The sequence below is a fragment of the Lissotriton vulgaris genome, chromosome 3_1 (assembly GCF_964263255.1).
Source record: "Lissotriton vulgaris chromosome 3_1, aLisVul1.2, whole genome shotgun sequence".
Taxonomy (NCBI): domain Eukaryota; kingdom Metazoa; phylum Chordata; class Amphibia; order Caudata; family Salamandridae; genus Lissotriton; species Lissotriton vulgaris.
In genome coordinates this window covers 1020874051-1020889783 of record NC_141689.1, presented here as the reverse complement: position 1 = coordinate 1020889783, position 15733 = coordinate 1020874051, and the positions used below count along the sequence as shown (strand labels likewise).

The window sequence follows — 15733 nt, the reverse complement described above, 5'->3', positions numbered from 1 at the left end:
AGCAGCTCCCTTAAATAATATAGAATTTAGAATTCTGACTTTATAAAACCCCCGAACCCCCAAAACTCAGCCTTCTTTTTAGCGACTACAACAGACTGTATAACTCCAAAATAGTCTTATAAATAATCCTTGATGTCAAACTTTCATCTTCTCCACAGAAAATGCAATGCAACATTCCATGCTTTATGCGCCTGTGACCGCACACCACGGCTGCCATTAAGCTTGTCCTTGTACTACGATTTAAGAAAAAAAACACAATTAACCAGGGTTGGGTAAATGGGCGAGAGAATATTGGCCTCTGTGTCGTTAATAAAATCCTGATAACAATATGCAAATTTAAAGCATTTCCAACAAACAAAATTGCCATATTCTCGACTGGTTTAAAAAGAAATCTTCTAAAAGTTGCATCATTCAACCTGTTCGCACAACAAAGAATGTCTTGCAACGATCCACCCATCACGAATGCCTTAATAGCAGCCACTCCTCTCACTGAGTGAGCTCCAAACATACTCACATCCACATCTGCTCTGCACATCACTACTCACACCCATCTTGCAAGCGTGGAAGACAACACTGCGTTATACGGTCTCTTAAAGGAAATAAGCAGCTGAGTCACCCCATATGATCTTACCTCCTCTCATACTCTTTCACACATCTTACAACAAACAATTTCTCTTTTTCATAAAATGGTTTACATTTTATTCGTTTTCGTTCTTTTTGTTAAATAGAAACACACACCCATAGGTGAAAAATCTTGCTGGATACATCAAGAGATTTCACACCTGACACCCTCCTAAATGACACCAAACACAACAAAATTGTCTATTTAAATGACAAATCTCTCAAGGACAATAAGTCATTTTCCTCGCATCTTAGAAAAACTCCGACACCATTGAAACATCCCAAACCGAATTATGCCTAAACACAGGGGGTTTTGCAATTCTAATGCTACGCATAAGTCTAGGCACCACCACATCCTGTCCTACCAATAACCCATTTACCAGCTCATGACCTGCTGCAATTGGCCATCTATACACATTACTGCCCTATTGGCCAAACCTTCTTCCAATGTTTCTGACAGATTATTCACCACTACCACCCTGGACACAGAAACGGTATCAAACTCCCTCTCCATACCATCAAACCCATTTTTTTGCCAAGCCAATCTATGCATCTTCCTTGTTCTTGGAGCCCAGGATTCTTTAATGAGTTCTAAACCCGCTCAATAAAGGTCTGGAACCTCCCAAACCCTCCTGAAATTGTCCTAACCATCAGCCTAATTTGCTCTGAAATCACTAAATCGTACACCTCTTGAAACCACAGCAACAGAATGGGAGAATCCACAGACATTTCCAACAGAACTGGATACCACACTTTTGGCTCTCCAAAGTGGTGAAATCACCACTGTTTCCTTTCACCTGCGTACCATCATGGTCACCCGTGTAATCATTGAAAATGGTGGGAACGCATCAAAACTAAAACCCGTCCAAATCTGCAGAAAAGCGTCTATCCCGGCTGACTCGGATCCATCCGGTTGCCAATTGAAAAACCTGCCCACCTGAGCATTCAGTCTGCTGGCAAACAGGTCCATCCCAAACAGACCCCAAATCCTTTTCAAATGCAAAAACACTGTCCGGTCCAACATCCAATCGCTTGAGTCATTGAACTTTTGGGCAAATAAACAATCTTCAACTTTCCGCTGAAAAACCAATCTGCTACCACATTGCTCATCCCTGGAATATGTTCCGCTTGCACACATACTCTCTACCTCAGACAGTACTCCTAAAACACCTTCACCTGATCTGCCAAATCTTTTGACTTCGGTCCCCTACTCCTGGAACATCAAGATACCATCTGAGACCAAGAAAAGAATCTGCTGTGAAGAGGACTGGTTGAGCTACCGCCCGGGGTTAGTGAAACGGAATGCCGAAATGGCAAGGGGGGGGGATAAGCCTTGCCTAGTGTAGTAACACCCGTCTTGACCTTCGCTGAAGAAATCAACGGCTACCCTTTGGGCTCAGCGCTCATTTGCTAAGTTCTTGCTAGACAAACTTGTTCATGTTGCTGTCAACATAAAGGACAAGAAGATCATTTGTGTTTTAGGTTTTGCTGTTACTATGATGGTCATAGCAACAAAAGCTTGGTTTGCAGAAAGAGTGGCCCCAGCACGAGAATATTTGTTTGCCACTACTGCCGCTCCTCCTGAGCACTTTCATTTTACTCTTCCATACCATGAACAAACGCACAGACAGACTTATGTAAATAACACTTTCATTCAGATGTTACATTATACGCACAATAATACGAACACTACTAACTGTTGGGTGTGCGGAATGTTACCAGGTCATGAAAAGGAAGGAGGAACACCTCTTATTCCTCTCCCTTTTTAGGTTTTGCCTCGCCAAAGATGCGCTCTGCGCATCTTTTCGGCGCAGGCGAAAACCTGATGAGAATTGTAGTGTGGCTTTGTTCGGCCCTCGTCGTTGATTGGCTGGCTCCGTAAACGGAGCCTTGCCATTGGACGAGGGGCCTGTCCGTCAATGCCGGACCAGACACGGGGGCGTTCCCGACATTCTTTGGCTTTTGCCGACGTCACGGGACGCCGGGAACGCCCCCGTGTCTGGTCCGGCATTGCCGGCACTTCTGCGTCTCTCCTAACCCCGTGACTGGCCGGCCGGCCAATCCTAGCGCGGCCGGCCGGAAGTGCCCGCCCCCCGCAACAAGAAGGAAGACGGCAAGCAGTATGGCGGCGCCCGCGGGGCTCCCGTGGCCTGGAGGGAACCGCCGCCGTCGATGTTGCCGGTCTCCCATGCCGAAGAGGGAGACCGGAGAAGTGCCGCCGTCGCAAGGTGCAGGTGAGTCAAATTTGTGCTCCCGTCCCCGTTCCCGCCCCCCTCCCGCTGGTGACCGCTCCCCGCAGACTCCCCTCCCCCTGGTCTCCGTTGTTCCCACCCCCTCTCCCTTGCAGCGTCTCCCGTCCCCGTTCCCGCCCCCCTCAGCCGGGCAGATGTTGAATGGCTGTGTCCGACAGGAAGGGGCTCAGGGGGATGGAGCTGTGTGCACGGAGGGGAGGGTAGGATAGGGGAGAGGGGTCAGATGGATAGAGGTCCCTGGAGGCCCGAGGGAGCAAGTCAGGATAGCAAATCGGAATGGGGGAGGGGCTTGGGGGGGAGACAAGGCACTGCTGTGAGCAGTGGAGTTAGGGGCGCTAGCGCTGGCTAACAATGAAGGGGTGGGAGGAGGTAGACTAGGGTGCTGACTGTGATGACTTGACTCGGTCACAACGGGCCATGAGGGCTAATTATTAGTGAGAAATAAGGAATCTGGGAGGGGGGCATTTCTAGCCGCTATACGGTCAGAGAATGGCGGTGGAGAGGAAGGATCTGGACTCTGGTGCCATTAACCATGTGCCTGCTACAATCGCTTGGTAACTGTACTCCTGTAAAGCGCTCTTACGCCACTTGACCATGTACCTGCTGTAATTGTTTGGCACCTGCACTCTTTTAAAACGTTCTGGTACTTCCAGGCCACGTGCCTCCAATAATTGTTTGGCAATTGTACTTCTGTGAAGTACTATGGTGCCAAGTGACGTGACCATCTGCCTGCTATAATAGTTTGGTACCTGTGCTCTACTCCTGTAAAGCGCTCTGATGCATCCGGCCATGTGCCTGCTATGATAGTACTCCTCTAAAGCGCCCTTAAGCCTCCGGCCATGTGCCTGCTATAATAGTTTGGTGCATGTACTCCTGTAAAGCGCTCGAATGCCTCCGTGCCATGTGCCTGCTATCATAGTTTGGTGCCTGTACTCCTGTAAAGCGCTCGAATGCCTCCGTGCCATGTGCCTGCTATCATAGTTTGGTGCCTGTACTCCTGTAAAGCGCTCTGATGCATCCGGCCATGTGCCTGCTATGATAGTTTGGTGCATGTAAAGCGCTCGAATGCCTCCGTGCCATGTGCCTGCTATCATAGTTTGGTACCTGTACTACTGTAAAGCGCTCGGATGCCTCTGTGCCATGTGCCTGCTATCATAGTTTGGTGCCTGTACTCCTGTAAAGCGCCCTTAAGCCTCCGGCCATGTGCCTGCTATAATAGTTTGGCACCTGTACTCCTGCCAGGCGCCCTGAGGCCCCCGCTATATATAAGCACATCAATAAATAAGCGAGGTCGGGGCGCTGCCTGCTCTGCGCCTGCTCGCGGCACTAAGACCCGGGAAGCTGCCTGTGCCTGCCTGCCGCAGCCCTGCCTGCTGTGGCACACGCGCTGCGCTCTGCCTGCTCGCCTGCTGCCTGCCCCTGCTCCGGCGGAGCAGGTGTGGTGGAGGATGGCGAGGCGGCGCAGGCAGCAGCAGCAGCCCGGGGAGGGGGGAGGGGGGCGGGGGGGCTGGGGAGGAGTGCAAGGGAGGGGCCGGGGAGTGCCTGCTCCGGAGCCCTCGTGGGGCAGAGATTAATGTGTGTTTATACATGTAGACAAACCTGCGAGCGGAGCGCCGTGTGCCTGTGTGCGTGAGTGCCTGCTGCTGCCTGCCTGTCAGGGCGCAGGGAGTGCGGGGAGCAGACGGGAGGGCACCAGGCAGCAGCGGCAGCGATGGTACTCATTCTCAACCACATCCTCATCGCAGTCCTTCAATTTTTCAGACGGGGCCAGCAGGTCTTCCTGAAGGCGGAGGAGAAGCCGGCATGCTCGGACGCCCTGCAGGTAAGAGACGGCGCCTCCGGTCCCCGCGTCCCCTGTGCGCGCCTGTGTGATCTTGTGACAGCGCCGCGCTGCTTGTGCCCCTTCGAAGTTATTGCTGTCTCTTGGGCTGTGTGCACTGCCAAGCATACCCTGTGTATAAGCACGTGTGCAGGGGGGGGGGGGGGAGAGGTATGAGGGCTGCAGGTGAGAACTGCTCTGTTGGTAGAACAATGAAGTGCTCGTGCCTACAAAGTGCTCATATTTCAACTTTTCCCCGCTGTGATCGCGTTCACTTCCCATTTAAGCGAAGGATGCCACCTCGGACAACGGCAAAGGTAGGTGCCCTCCCCCACCCCTCGCATGTGTTTTGTTCCCACCATCTGTGCGGGGCTTTGTGGGGCGTGATGGATGTGACCTGTAGACAAGTGGGGGCAAGAAGCCTGTCCCCTCCCCCTCCTGCCCTCGGCCAGGCAGATGCTCAGACTCTCTCCTGTTGTTTCCGAGCAGATGGGCTGGCATACTCTGCCCTGCTGAAGAACGAGCTGCTGGGGGCGGGCATCGAGAAGGTGCAGGACCCGCAGACCGAGGACCGGCGGCTGCAGCCCTCCACGCCCGAGAAGAGGAGCCTCTTCACGGTAAGCCACAGCGCCCCCTGCTGTCCCCCCTCACACACCCGCTGGGACGGGGTGATGACCTCTGTGAAGGTCACAGCCAGGCCTGGGCGGTGTGCTGTGGGCGGGCCTGGTCTCAGCGGCGTGAATACCAGCTACATGTGGAGGTGCAACAGGAGCCCACACATGCTCTCTGTGCAGCACTTAGTGTGTTCTACCATATTTGTTTGTATCCCCGTGGGTTGCTGTGCCTGCTGCAGGGGTCTGTGTGCAACCAGCTCAGTGTTTAGACTCATGGATAGCTTGACTCCTTCCGAGAGTATGCAGAGTTTTAATACATTTACAAACAATAGTCAGTATCCTCACTCCAATCACATGCTCTATTTCAATACACACAACGTGTATATGTATAAGCTGGATTCTTACACCTATAAGCTTGTTGGTTGCTGGCTTGTACTACCATTTCTCATTCGTAAACACGAGGAATTTTTTGTTGCTCGTTGCGGTTTTCTATAAGCCATCCCATAAAATGTGAGTTGCTCCTTGCTGATCACAGCCCCACGAGCCGCTCTCACCTTGCGTTTTCCTTCCTTGCAGTATTCCCTCAGTTCAAAGCGCTCCAGCCCAGATGACGGAAACGAAGTGTCTCCATACTCCTTGTCGCCCATCAGCAACAAAAGGTCAGTCCTGGCGCGGGCGGGGTGGCATAAAGAGTGCATTATATGAAGCGCAAATGTGCAGCGAATGAAGCTCTGCTCCATCTCCACCAGTTGTAAGAACCATGCTATAGTATAGGCCTTGATTATTCAAATGTTTCTTCAGACCTGTAGGGGGGAAATAAATGCCCTGCATGATGGTGCCCTCCATGTACCACCTTCGCCCCTTCCATGACCACTTTGTGGCGTCCATCAAAGTTAAAATAGAGCCCTTTCCTTATCGGGTGACAAATTAATTAAACAAAAAAAAGATTACATATTTTTACACTGGTGTAATACTAGAAGCAGACAGCGATGCAGCAGCATCAGTGGAAACCCTCTAATACTCTTTATCGCATCTTACGCCCACTAATAAGGGCCATGTTCCCAAGAAAACTATTACTGGCTGTTTGACTCGTTGAAAAGACTGAAGGGTCACATCACAGGTCTGAAAAGATTAAACCAGCTTTGTTCCTACCCATTGACTTGATGAGTCTCACTTCTTGCCTAGTGCTACTTTTAGCTGACTTGGGTATCCATGGAAATACAACTTGTATAGGCAACTTCAAGATAAACCTGATAACCACAATCTTGCTCTGTATAGTTATTTTAAGGCTAGTTAAATGGTTTACATAGCACCTCTCTTTTTGGATCAGCAAATTGGTTTAGAAGTTAAGGGATGCAAACTACTTTCTCGGACCCTGTTGCTTGCTTGTGACCCTGTTGCTTGCTTGTGACCCTGTTGCTTGCTTGTGACCCTGTTTTCGTGCCTCTGTTGCCTGCTTGTGACCCTGTTTTCGTGCCTCTGTTGCCTGCTTGTGACCCTGTTTTTGTGCCTCTGTTGCCTGCTTGTGACCCTGTTTTCGTGCCTCTGTTGCCTGCTTGTGACCCTGTTTACGTGCCTCTGTTGCCTGCTTGTGGCCCTGTTTACGTGCCTCTGTTGCCTGCTTGTGGCCCTCTTTACGTGCCCCTGTTGCTTGCTTGGGACCCTGTTGCTTGCTTGTGACCCTGTTGCTTGCTTGTGACCCTGTTTTCGTGCCTCTGTTGCCTGCTTGGGACCCTCTTTTCGTGCCACTGTTGCCTGCTTGGGACCCTGTTTTCGTGCCTCTGTTGCCTGCTTGGGACCCTGTTTTCGTGCCTCTGTTGCCTGCTTGTGACCCTGTTGCTTGCTTGGGACCCTGTTGCTTGCTTGTGACCCTGTTGCTTGCTTGTGACCCTGTTTTCGTGCCTCTGTTGCCTGCGGGGGGGCTCGCAGCGAGCCCACAGTGTGTGGGGTGGGGCTCGCAGTGTATGGGGGGCTCTGTGTGGGTGTGTGTGTGGGGGGGCTCTGTGTGGGTGTGTGTGGGGGGCTTTGTGTGGCTGTGTGTGGGGGGGCTCTGTGTGGGTGTGTGTGTGTGTGGGGGGGGGTTTGTGCGTGTTGGGGGGGCTCTCTGTGGGTGTTGGTGTGTGTCATTTGCAAGAGATAAAGCTAGTGGCATTGTAAATCACAATGCCATTTATTTATGTTAAAAAAAAAACATAAATAAAAATAATGTCAAGAGCAATGCCAATCGCTCTAACTTTAACAAAGGCAAAACCATTGCATTGTAAATGCTTGTTCCCATAATGGTTCCTGCTATGCTTGGTATGCACTTTTGTTCACCTTAAGATGGCCATCAAAGGGTAGGCTTCTTTTTCTGGAAAAATAGACTGTATTATGAGGGTCAAGGGGACAATATTTACCGACCTCACTAGTCAAAACCCCTACTGAGAACATGAATAACAAGAAATAAACTAGGAGGTCTTAACAAATGAAGGGAAGTGACCACAATAAATTGACTAACACTTCTATCACAACTAACGGTGAGGGTCCATCAGAAATGAAAGAGTCCTATCAGACCACCCAATTGGCGGAACCTCGTCATCTAGGACTTTGTCAGCAGGTGTTCATCTGGCCAAGCTCAGTAGTGTTTGCTCGGTGCCAACAGTTCCCATGCTGAAAGAAGATGAGTCCTCACTGCGAGTGGTACTGATAGAGTGCAGTGCTCAACAAAAAAGTGCGTAATTAAAATGGCGGTCAGGGTAGACAAAATTATTTATTGGTATCTCCCTGGACGCCAGGTTAAAAAAGATGTGGCAACAGTGTGACAATATCACTGTCAAGGAAGCATCTATAAATAGGCCAACATGTTTCTGCCCTTCATGTATTGTTTTACAGGCATTCGTCAGGGCCAAGCTGAAAAATAGGCTACTGCAACATCTATTTAAATACTCTTTTATAGAAAAACTTAAAGAAAAAAACTATAATGCATGGTTGGAATGGTAAGTTTTGAGTCATGTGGCTAGGTCAGCCACCCTACCGTCACAAGTTTGGCAACCAAGCAGAGTGCCGTCCTTTCCTGAAAACGAAAAGAAAAGAAAACACACACTGATATTGCATCCATTCTACAATTGTGAATATCAACATGTTGTGAAAGTCAAAATTCTCGTGGTCTACAAACACTTCTAATGACTGCTCCGGCGGGAGCCAGACAATCTCATAACTATAAGAGAGTCAAAAACCAGATAATCTAGTGAATCCTATAATATTGAAAAAGGATAACTACTCACCCAACACTGTGTGGGAGTCAAGCCTCACCTCACCCGGCAACGGCTCGGATAGAGAGGCCCCGCTCTATGAAACATACAGAGAAAAACATTTTTGGCAATAAAAATGTCATGCTCAATGTATCTATTATGGTGTGAACACACCCACAAAAAACTTGTTTTTAAACTTGATTTTAAACTCCCACTGGTTAACAGCCCCAACTGTCCAATGGCGCGAAAAAAGGCAAGGAAAGTCATTCGACTGGGACACAAAATCTCTCGTGCCTCAGATCTATGTTTATGCTGATAGAATGCTCTTTGTGAATGTCATTTGATTGCTAAAAATCTATCAAGCAGATTTAAGTAACTTGTTTGTCAATTAAGCTAACGGGAGAAGGGAGAAGCTTTACTCTACTACTTCCGTTTTTTAGAAAAAATATATACAACAATGGTTGTAAGATGCAGGGAAATTACTAGTTTTAAACTCGTCTGTGCTATTGATATGGTCAGCAAGAAGTTAAAAAACCTGCTAATCTGATACTGCAACTGGGACAAAGACCAGGGCTGCCAGCTTAGATTTACTTACCTGTCCGTCGGTACCTCGGTGTGGGTTCCAGAACCGAAGGGGAGGCGCCGACGGACAGGAAGCCGAAAGTATATATACCCCCGTAAATTAGATAATTAATTGCCAATAGACTGCACCTGCGAGATGACGGATGCGTCTAAGACGCACATCAACGTCTCTACGCTCGGCATCAGTGTTTCCGTATTGCGCATGCGCATGGATCCGAAATACGGAATAAAACGCTGCTCAGCGCATGCGGTGATGTTTTAGAGGTCAACATCAGATAGCGCGCATGCACAAAGGGTTTCTAAATACTCACTCCGTATTCCTAGTGCAAGGATACGGAGCGCGTCTGCGCGCTTCTAGAGCCACTAATGATTGTCAATACGGAGTAGTAGATAAATGTTAATACTGCTCCGAAAACAATTTTAAAGAAAGGAAAGGGAACGTCCCGGTATGAGATGGGAGAGGATCAGAGGAACGTCTCCAAAAGAGCTGTAGGACCCGGCAAATCTGGGATGCCTATATGGCAACATACTAATTGATCCAAAACCACACTCATAAGGCACGGGTGATTCAAGTAGATGCAAACCAGAGAGCCACTATGACAAAAATTAATGTGGATATTCTTATCAGGTATACAAGTGACTCATCGTTATACTGTTACCCAAAAGGGTAAGGAAATATAACCTATAATGATCACTTGAACGGATAGTACAAAAAATAGTCTTCAAAAAGAAGCTATTAAAGTCCACAAGTTAACAGTGCTTGGGTGGACGTTATACTTCATTTTTGTGAGGGAATTTAGCAACCCAGAAAAACTGGAGAGGATGTTGTATCAGCCCAGACCCTGTGTCAGTAGGACTCACAGTATTAACATCGGGGTTCATGTACACCAAGGGGACGATAACCCGTATGAAGAGTCCAAATAACCTGTATAGATAGTCCAAAAAACCTGTATAGTTCCTATATCAGGGGACCAGTCCTGTGTACAATCAGGGCATGGATAAACATGTGTTAGAACATCATAAAGAAATCCATGGTATGTTATCATTCAGACCCAAGACGTCCGTCTTGAGCCTGTGTATCCAGCGCTGCTCTCTGAAAAATAAAAAGTGTGATACATTGGTTACATGAGGTGGAATGAATGGTCGCTCTAAAACAACCCATTTCATTTCGTCTGCCTTGTGTTTTTGATTCAAAAAGTGGTTCGTAAGGCGAGTAGACTGTTTATTACACCGGATGGTGCTTTTGTGCTCGCTTATCCGCAACTTAATCTTCCTGGTGGTGTGACCTATATAGATGAGATTGCAAGGACATGTTATCATGTAAATCAATTTGTCTGAGTTACAATTGGTGTGGGAGTTTAAACGCCACAGTTTAGCTGTCCCTATGTCTATTGTCACAGTTTTGGAAGTTTGGGGACAGGCAGCACAACCTCCGCATGGGTAGTGTCCTCGTACAGGTTCGGTGTTCCAGAGAATATTTGTGTCTGGTTTCTGATGGTATCTAGGCCTTGTGTGTACGAGTTGATCTCGTATGCTGGAACCACGTTTAAAGGCAAAGAGAGGACGCGGAATATTACCCATAGCTGTATTAAGTATCTTCCAGTGTTTAAGGATTGTTTTTTTCACTTCGTTGGAACAAGTATTGAACGTATGTACCATGGTGATACGGTCAGTAGATGTTTGTGTGTTCTTGGGCTCAAGGAGAGCCTCTCGGTTATTATTGGCTGCTCTCTTGCATGCACGCCGGACGAGATGGTTAGGGTAGTGTCTTGCTCTGAGCTGGGCTGTCAGGTCTTGAGCATGCTGTTCATACAGGGACTTGGATGAACAATTCCTCCTTACTCTTAAGAACTGGCCTACTGGCAAGTTGTCTCTAAGTGCCTGAGGATGGAAACTGTGATATGACAGCAAAGAATTGCGCGCCATAGGCTTGCGATAAAGTTCGCTATGTAAGCCACCTGCTCCTGCGTGGATCAAGATGTCCAAGAATGGTAGTTGGGCATTACTCGAATCCATTGTAAAATTGAGGAATTGGTTACGTGGGTTCAGCCATGTATGAAAAAGTCGTAATTCATCTGTTGAGCCTCTCCAGATGACTAGGACGTCATCTATGTATCTTTTCCAATGTAGTACATGATGACGAAACGGATTATCCTGATGGAAAACGTTGTCCTGCTCAAACTGATGCATATATAGGTTAGCCAAACTAGGGGCAAACACACTCCCCATCGAGGTCCCAGAGACCTGTAAGAATAGTTCGTCCTCGTATTGGAAAAAGTTTTCCGTCATCGCCAGCCTGGCACATTCCATTATAAAGCCTACTGGGGTGATGGTATTAAGATCTCTTGTTTCAAGAAGTACTCTTACGCAGTCCAGTGTCTCCTGCTGCGGGATGCATGTATATAAGGACTCAACATCGAAACTGACTAGGAGGTCAGTCTCAATGTCATATTCAACTTCTGATAATAGTCTGAGTACATCACAAGTGTCCTTTAGATAGGTTGGGGTCTCTGCGACGATTGGTTTCAGGAAGAAATCCACAAAGGTGGATAACGGCTCTAAAAGGGAGCCGATTCCTGATATAATCGGTCGTCCTGGAGGCGGCCTCTTTTCTTTATGTATTTTTGGTAGGCAATAAAAATAAGGTATTGTAGGATATGAGATGGTCAAAAATCTTGCCTCCAAAGATGTGATCCAGCCTTCACTCGAAGCTTCTTCGATCAGGCATTTGATCTCGTTAGATAATCTGGTCGTAGGGTCCTCTGCAAGTCGACGATAAGCTCTGGTGTCATTGAGCTGTCTGCGACACTCAATACGATATGCCTCCGTGTCCAACAACACAATTGCCCCGCCTTTATCAGCGGGTTTCACTGTCAATGTAGCATCTTTAGCCAAATCCATCAGCGCACTCTTTTCAGCCTTTGTGACATTCTGATAAGTATGCCGCTTCCGTTGATTAAGGTTATTGAGATCATGCGTCACTGCTTGTTCGAAAGCAAGAACACGTGCTGGAACCTGATGACTCATAGGCGTGTATGTCGATTTTGGTCTGAGACCAGTGTTACGGTCTAAGGGTTCAATACAATCTGCCTCTTGATCAGTCTTGAAGAAAAAGTGAAGACGTATCTTGCGATAGAAGTGTTCAAGTTCACGTCTAAGTGTGAAGGGATCACATTTAGTAGTGGGGACAAAACCCAATCCTTTATTAAGGACGGATGTCTCATTGACTGTCAGAGTACGAGAGCTCAAGTTGACCACTAGGTTACTGTCCCTGTTCATGATGTGTTGGTCTGTGCTTGCCCTGTGGGTGTTTGATTTGTTTCTGGTGCCCAATGCACTCCCTGCTGTCCTCTTCTCTTGCCACGGGTCCTGCCCCGACCCTGCCATAAAAAAGACTGATCTGGATAGTATTGGGGAAAGTTAGGCATGGGGTAACCCATAGGAGGTGGACCCATCGGGGGCTGATGATAACCCCACAGTGCAGGGGGCCACCATTGGCCGGCGTGCGGGACAAAGGTATTCATCCCTCGCCCTCTGTTTGATCTCCGTCGGTTGCCTCTTCCTTTACCCCTCCCAGTGGGCCCTGTGTTCGTGCTGTTTGCATCACTTGAATCAGATTCCGTACCTGAAGAGGAGTAAATGGAGCCATATCTTTTGCCTCTAGGGTTGAAATCTGTAGCCACATAAGAGTCGCTAGTATATGGATAGGCCGCTTCCATCGAAAAACGAGCTAGATCCTTCTTAAATTTTTCGATTTTGATCATTAAGATGTTGTCTCTATAATCCTTGTTGGTCTTGTTGGTCTCGTCCATGTGCTTCTTGAAAATCACAGGCCTGATTGCGGCATTGATCTGACCTTCAAGAACTTGAATTTCAATCAATACTGCATCGGCCGCTTTTTTGGCTGTCTTGATTATCAAGATCAGCCAGTCGCGTGTGCAGCGCCAGGCTATCAATGACCAGTTGCGGAGAAACTCCTTATCAGTGAGGAAGAGTCTCGGAGTGTTGGTCACTATCAGTCCTGACGGTGCACACTTGCCTTGCAAGTATTCGTTCATTATCACTCCATGCAAAGAGATACGGGAGTGATTCTTTTTTAAATTAAGCATAGTCACCCAGTCATCCTCAGTGGTGGTGGATGTCGTGGGTAAGTCATCAAGGATACTAGGGTTATCACTAATGATGTTATTAAGATCTTCATCATCAAAAGCTAACCCGCCGAAGTCGGCCATTCCTACGTCAGGGCCAGAAGAGCCAGTAAGAGATTGAATAAACCAAGTGAGCGACAAATTAATCTCAACCAAAGTGGGCTGAGTGGTATAAAAGACCCGCAGCGGAAGCTGCTCTAACTACTGGAAAAATAGACTGTATTATGAGGGTCAAGGGGACAATATTTACCGACCTCACTAGTCAAAACCCCTACTGAGAACATGAATAACAAGAAATAAACTAGGAGGTCTTAACAAATGAAGGGAAGTGACCACAATAAATTGACTAACACTTCTATCACAACTAACGGTGAGGGTCCATCAGAAATGAAAGAGTCCTATCAGACCACCCAATTGGCGGAACCTCGTCATCTAGGACTTTGTCAGCAGGTGTTCATCTGGCCAAGCTCAGTAGTGTTTGCTCGGTGCCAACAGTTCCCATGCTGAAAGAAGATGAGTCCTCACTGCGAGTGGTACTGATAGAGTGCAGTGCTCAACAAAAAAGTGCGTAATTAAAATGGCGGTCAGGGTAGACAAAATTATTTATTGGTATCTCCCTGGACGCCAGGTTAAAAAAGATGTGGCAACAGTGTGACAATATCACTGTCAAGGAAGCATCTATAAATAGGCCAACATGTTTCTGCCCTTCATGTATTGTTTTACAGGCATTCGTCAGGGCCAAGCTGAAAAATAGGCTACTGCAACATCTATTTAAATACTCTTTTATAGAAAAACTTAAAGAAAAAAACTATAATGCATGGTTGGAATGGTAAGTTTTGAGTCATGTGGCTAGGTCAGCCACCCTACCGTCACAAGTTTGGCAACCAAGCAGAGTGCCGTCCTTTCCTGAAAACGAAAAGAAAAGAAAACACACACTGATATTGCATCCATTCTACAATTGTGAATATCAACATGTTGTGAAAGTCAAAATTCTCGTGGTCTACAAACACTTCTAATGACTGCTCCGGCGGGAGCCAGACAATCTCATAACTATAAGAGAGTCAAAAACCAGATAATCTAGTGAATCCTATAATATTGAAAAAGGATAACTACTCACCCAACACTGTGTGGGAGTCAAGCCTCACCTCACCCGGCAACGGCTCGGATAGAGAGGCCCCGCTCTATGAAACATACAGAGAAAAACATTTTTGGCAATAAAAATGTCATGCTCAATGTATCTATTATGGTGTGAACACACCCACAAAAAACTTGTTTTTAAACTTGATTTTAAACTCCCACTGGTTAACAGCCCCAACTGTCCAATGGCGCGAAAAAAGGCAAGGAAAGTCATTCGACTGGGACACAAAATCTCTCGTGCCTCAGATCTATGTTTATGCTGATAGAATGCTCTTTGTGAATGTCATTTGATTGCTAAAAATCTATCAAGCAGATTTAAGTAACTTGTTTGTCAATTAAGCTAACGGGAGAAGGGAGAAGCTTTACTCTACTACTTCCGTTTTTTAGAAAAAATATATACAACAATGGTTGTAAGATGCAGGGAAATTACTAGTTTTAAACTCGTCTGTGCTATTGATATGGTCAGCAAGAAGTTAAAAAACCTGCTAATCTGATACTGCAACTGGGACAAAGACCAGGGCTGCCAGCTTAGATTTACTTACCTGTCCGTCGGTACCTCGGTGTGGGTTCCAGAACCGAAGGGGAGGCGCCGACGGACAGGAAGCCGAAAGTATATATACCCCCGTAAATTAGATAATTAATTGCCAATAGACTGCACCTGCGAGATGACGGATGCGTCTAAGACGCACATCAACGTCTCTACGCTCGGCATCAGTGTTTCCGTATTGCGCATGCGCATGGATCCGAAATACGGAATAAAACGCTGCTCAGCGCATGCGGTGATGTTTTAGAGGTCAACATCAGATAGCGCGCATGCACAAAGGGTTTCTAAATACTCACTCCGTATTCCTAGTGCAAGGATACGGAGCGCGTCTGCGCGCTTCTAGAGCCACTAATGATTGTCAATACGGAGTAGTAGATAAATGTTAATACTGCTCCGAAAACAATTTTAAAGAAAGGAAAGGGAACGTCCCGGTATGAGATGGGAGAGGATCAGAGGAACGTCTCCAAAAGAGCTGTAGGACCCGGCAAATCTGGGATGCCTATATGGCAACATACTAATTGATCCAAAACCACACTCATAAGGCACGGGTGATTCAAGTAGATGCAAACCAGAGAGCCACTATGACAAAAATTAATGTGGATATTCTTATCAGGTATACAAGTGACTCATCGTTATACTGTTACCCAAAAGGGTAAGGAAATATAACCTATAATGATCACTTGAACGGATAGTACAAAAAATAGTCTTCAAAAAGAAGCTATTAAAGTCCACAAGTTAACAGTGCTTGGGTGGACGTTATACTTCATTTTTGTGAGGGAATTTAGC

At 47.1% G+C, this 15733-nt stretch overlaps 2 protein-coding genes across 2 annotated transcripts in view; one reads left to right on the top strand and one right to left on the bottom strand.

Annotated features, from left to right (window-relative positions):
• SNAPC3 (small nuclear RNA activating complex polypeptide 3) overlaps positions 1-15733 on the bottom strand; it is a 262056-nt gene that overhangs the window by 149650 nt on the left and 96673 nt on the right. The gene's annotated exons all lie outside the window — the stretch shown is intronic.
• LOC147727325 (fizzy-related protein homolog) lies at positions 4562-6239 on the top strand. Its single transcript, XM_086961407.1, has 3 exons — positions 4562-4695; positions 5182-5309; positions 5883-6239. Exons 1-3 carry the CDS (start codon positions 4677-4679, stop codon positions 6009-6011), a joined length of 276 nt encoding a protein of 91 aa, XP_086817533.1. The 5' UTR covers positions 4562-4676; the 3' UTR covers positions 6012-6239.

What these genes read in the sequence shown, in the direction of transcription:
- LOC147727325 (XM_086961407.1), top strand. An exon ending in AGAAGAGGAGCCTCTTCACG is followed by an intron (nt 5,310 to 5,882) that starts GTAAGCCACAGC and finishes CCTTCCTTGCAG; the next exon opens with TATTCCCTCAGTTCAAAGCG.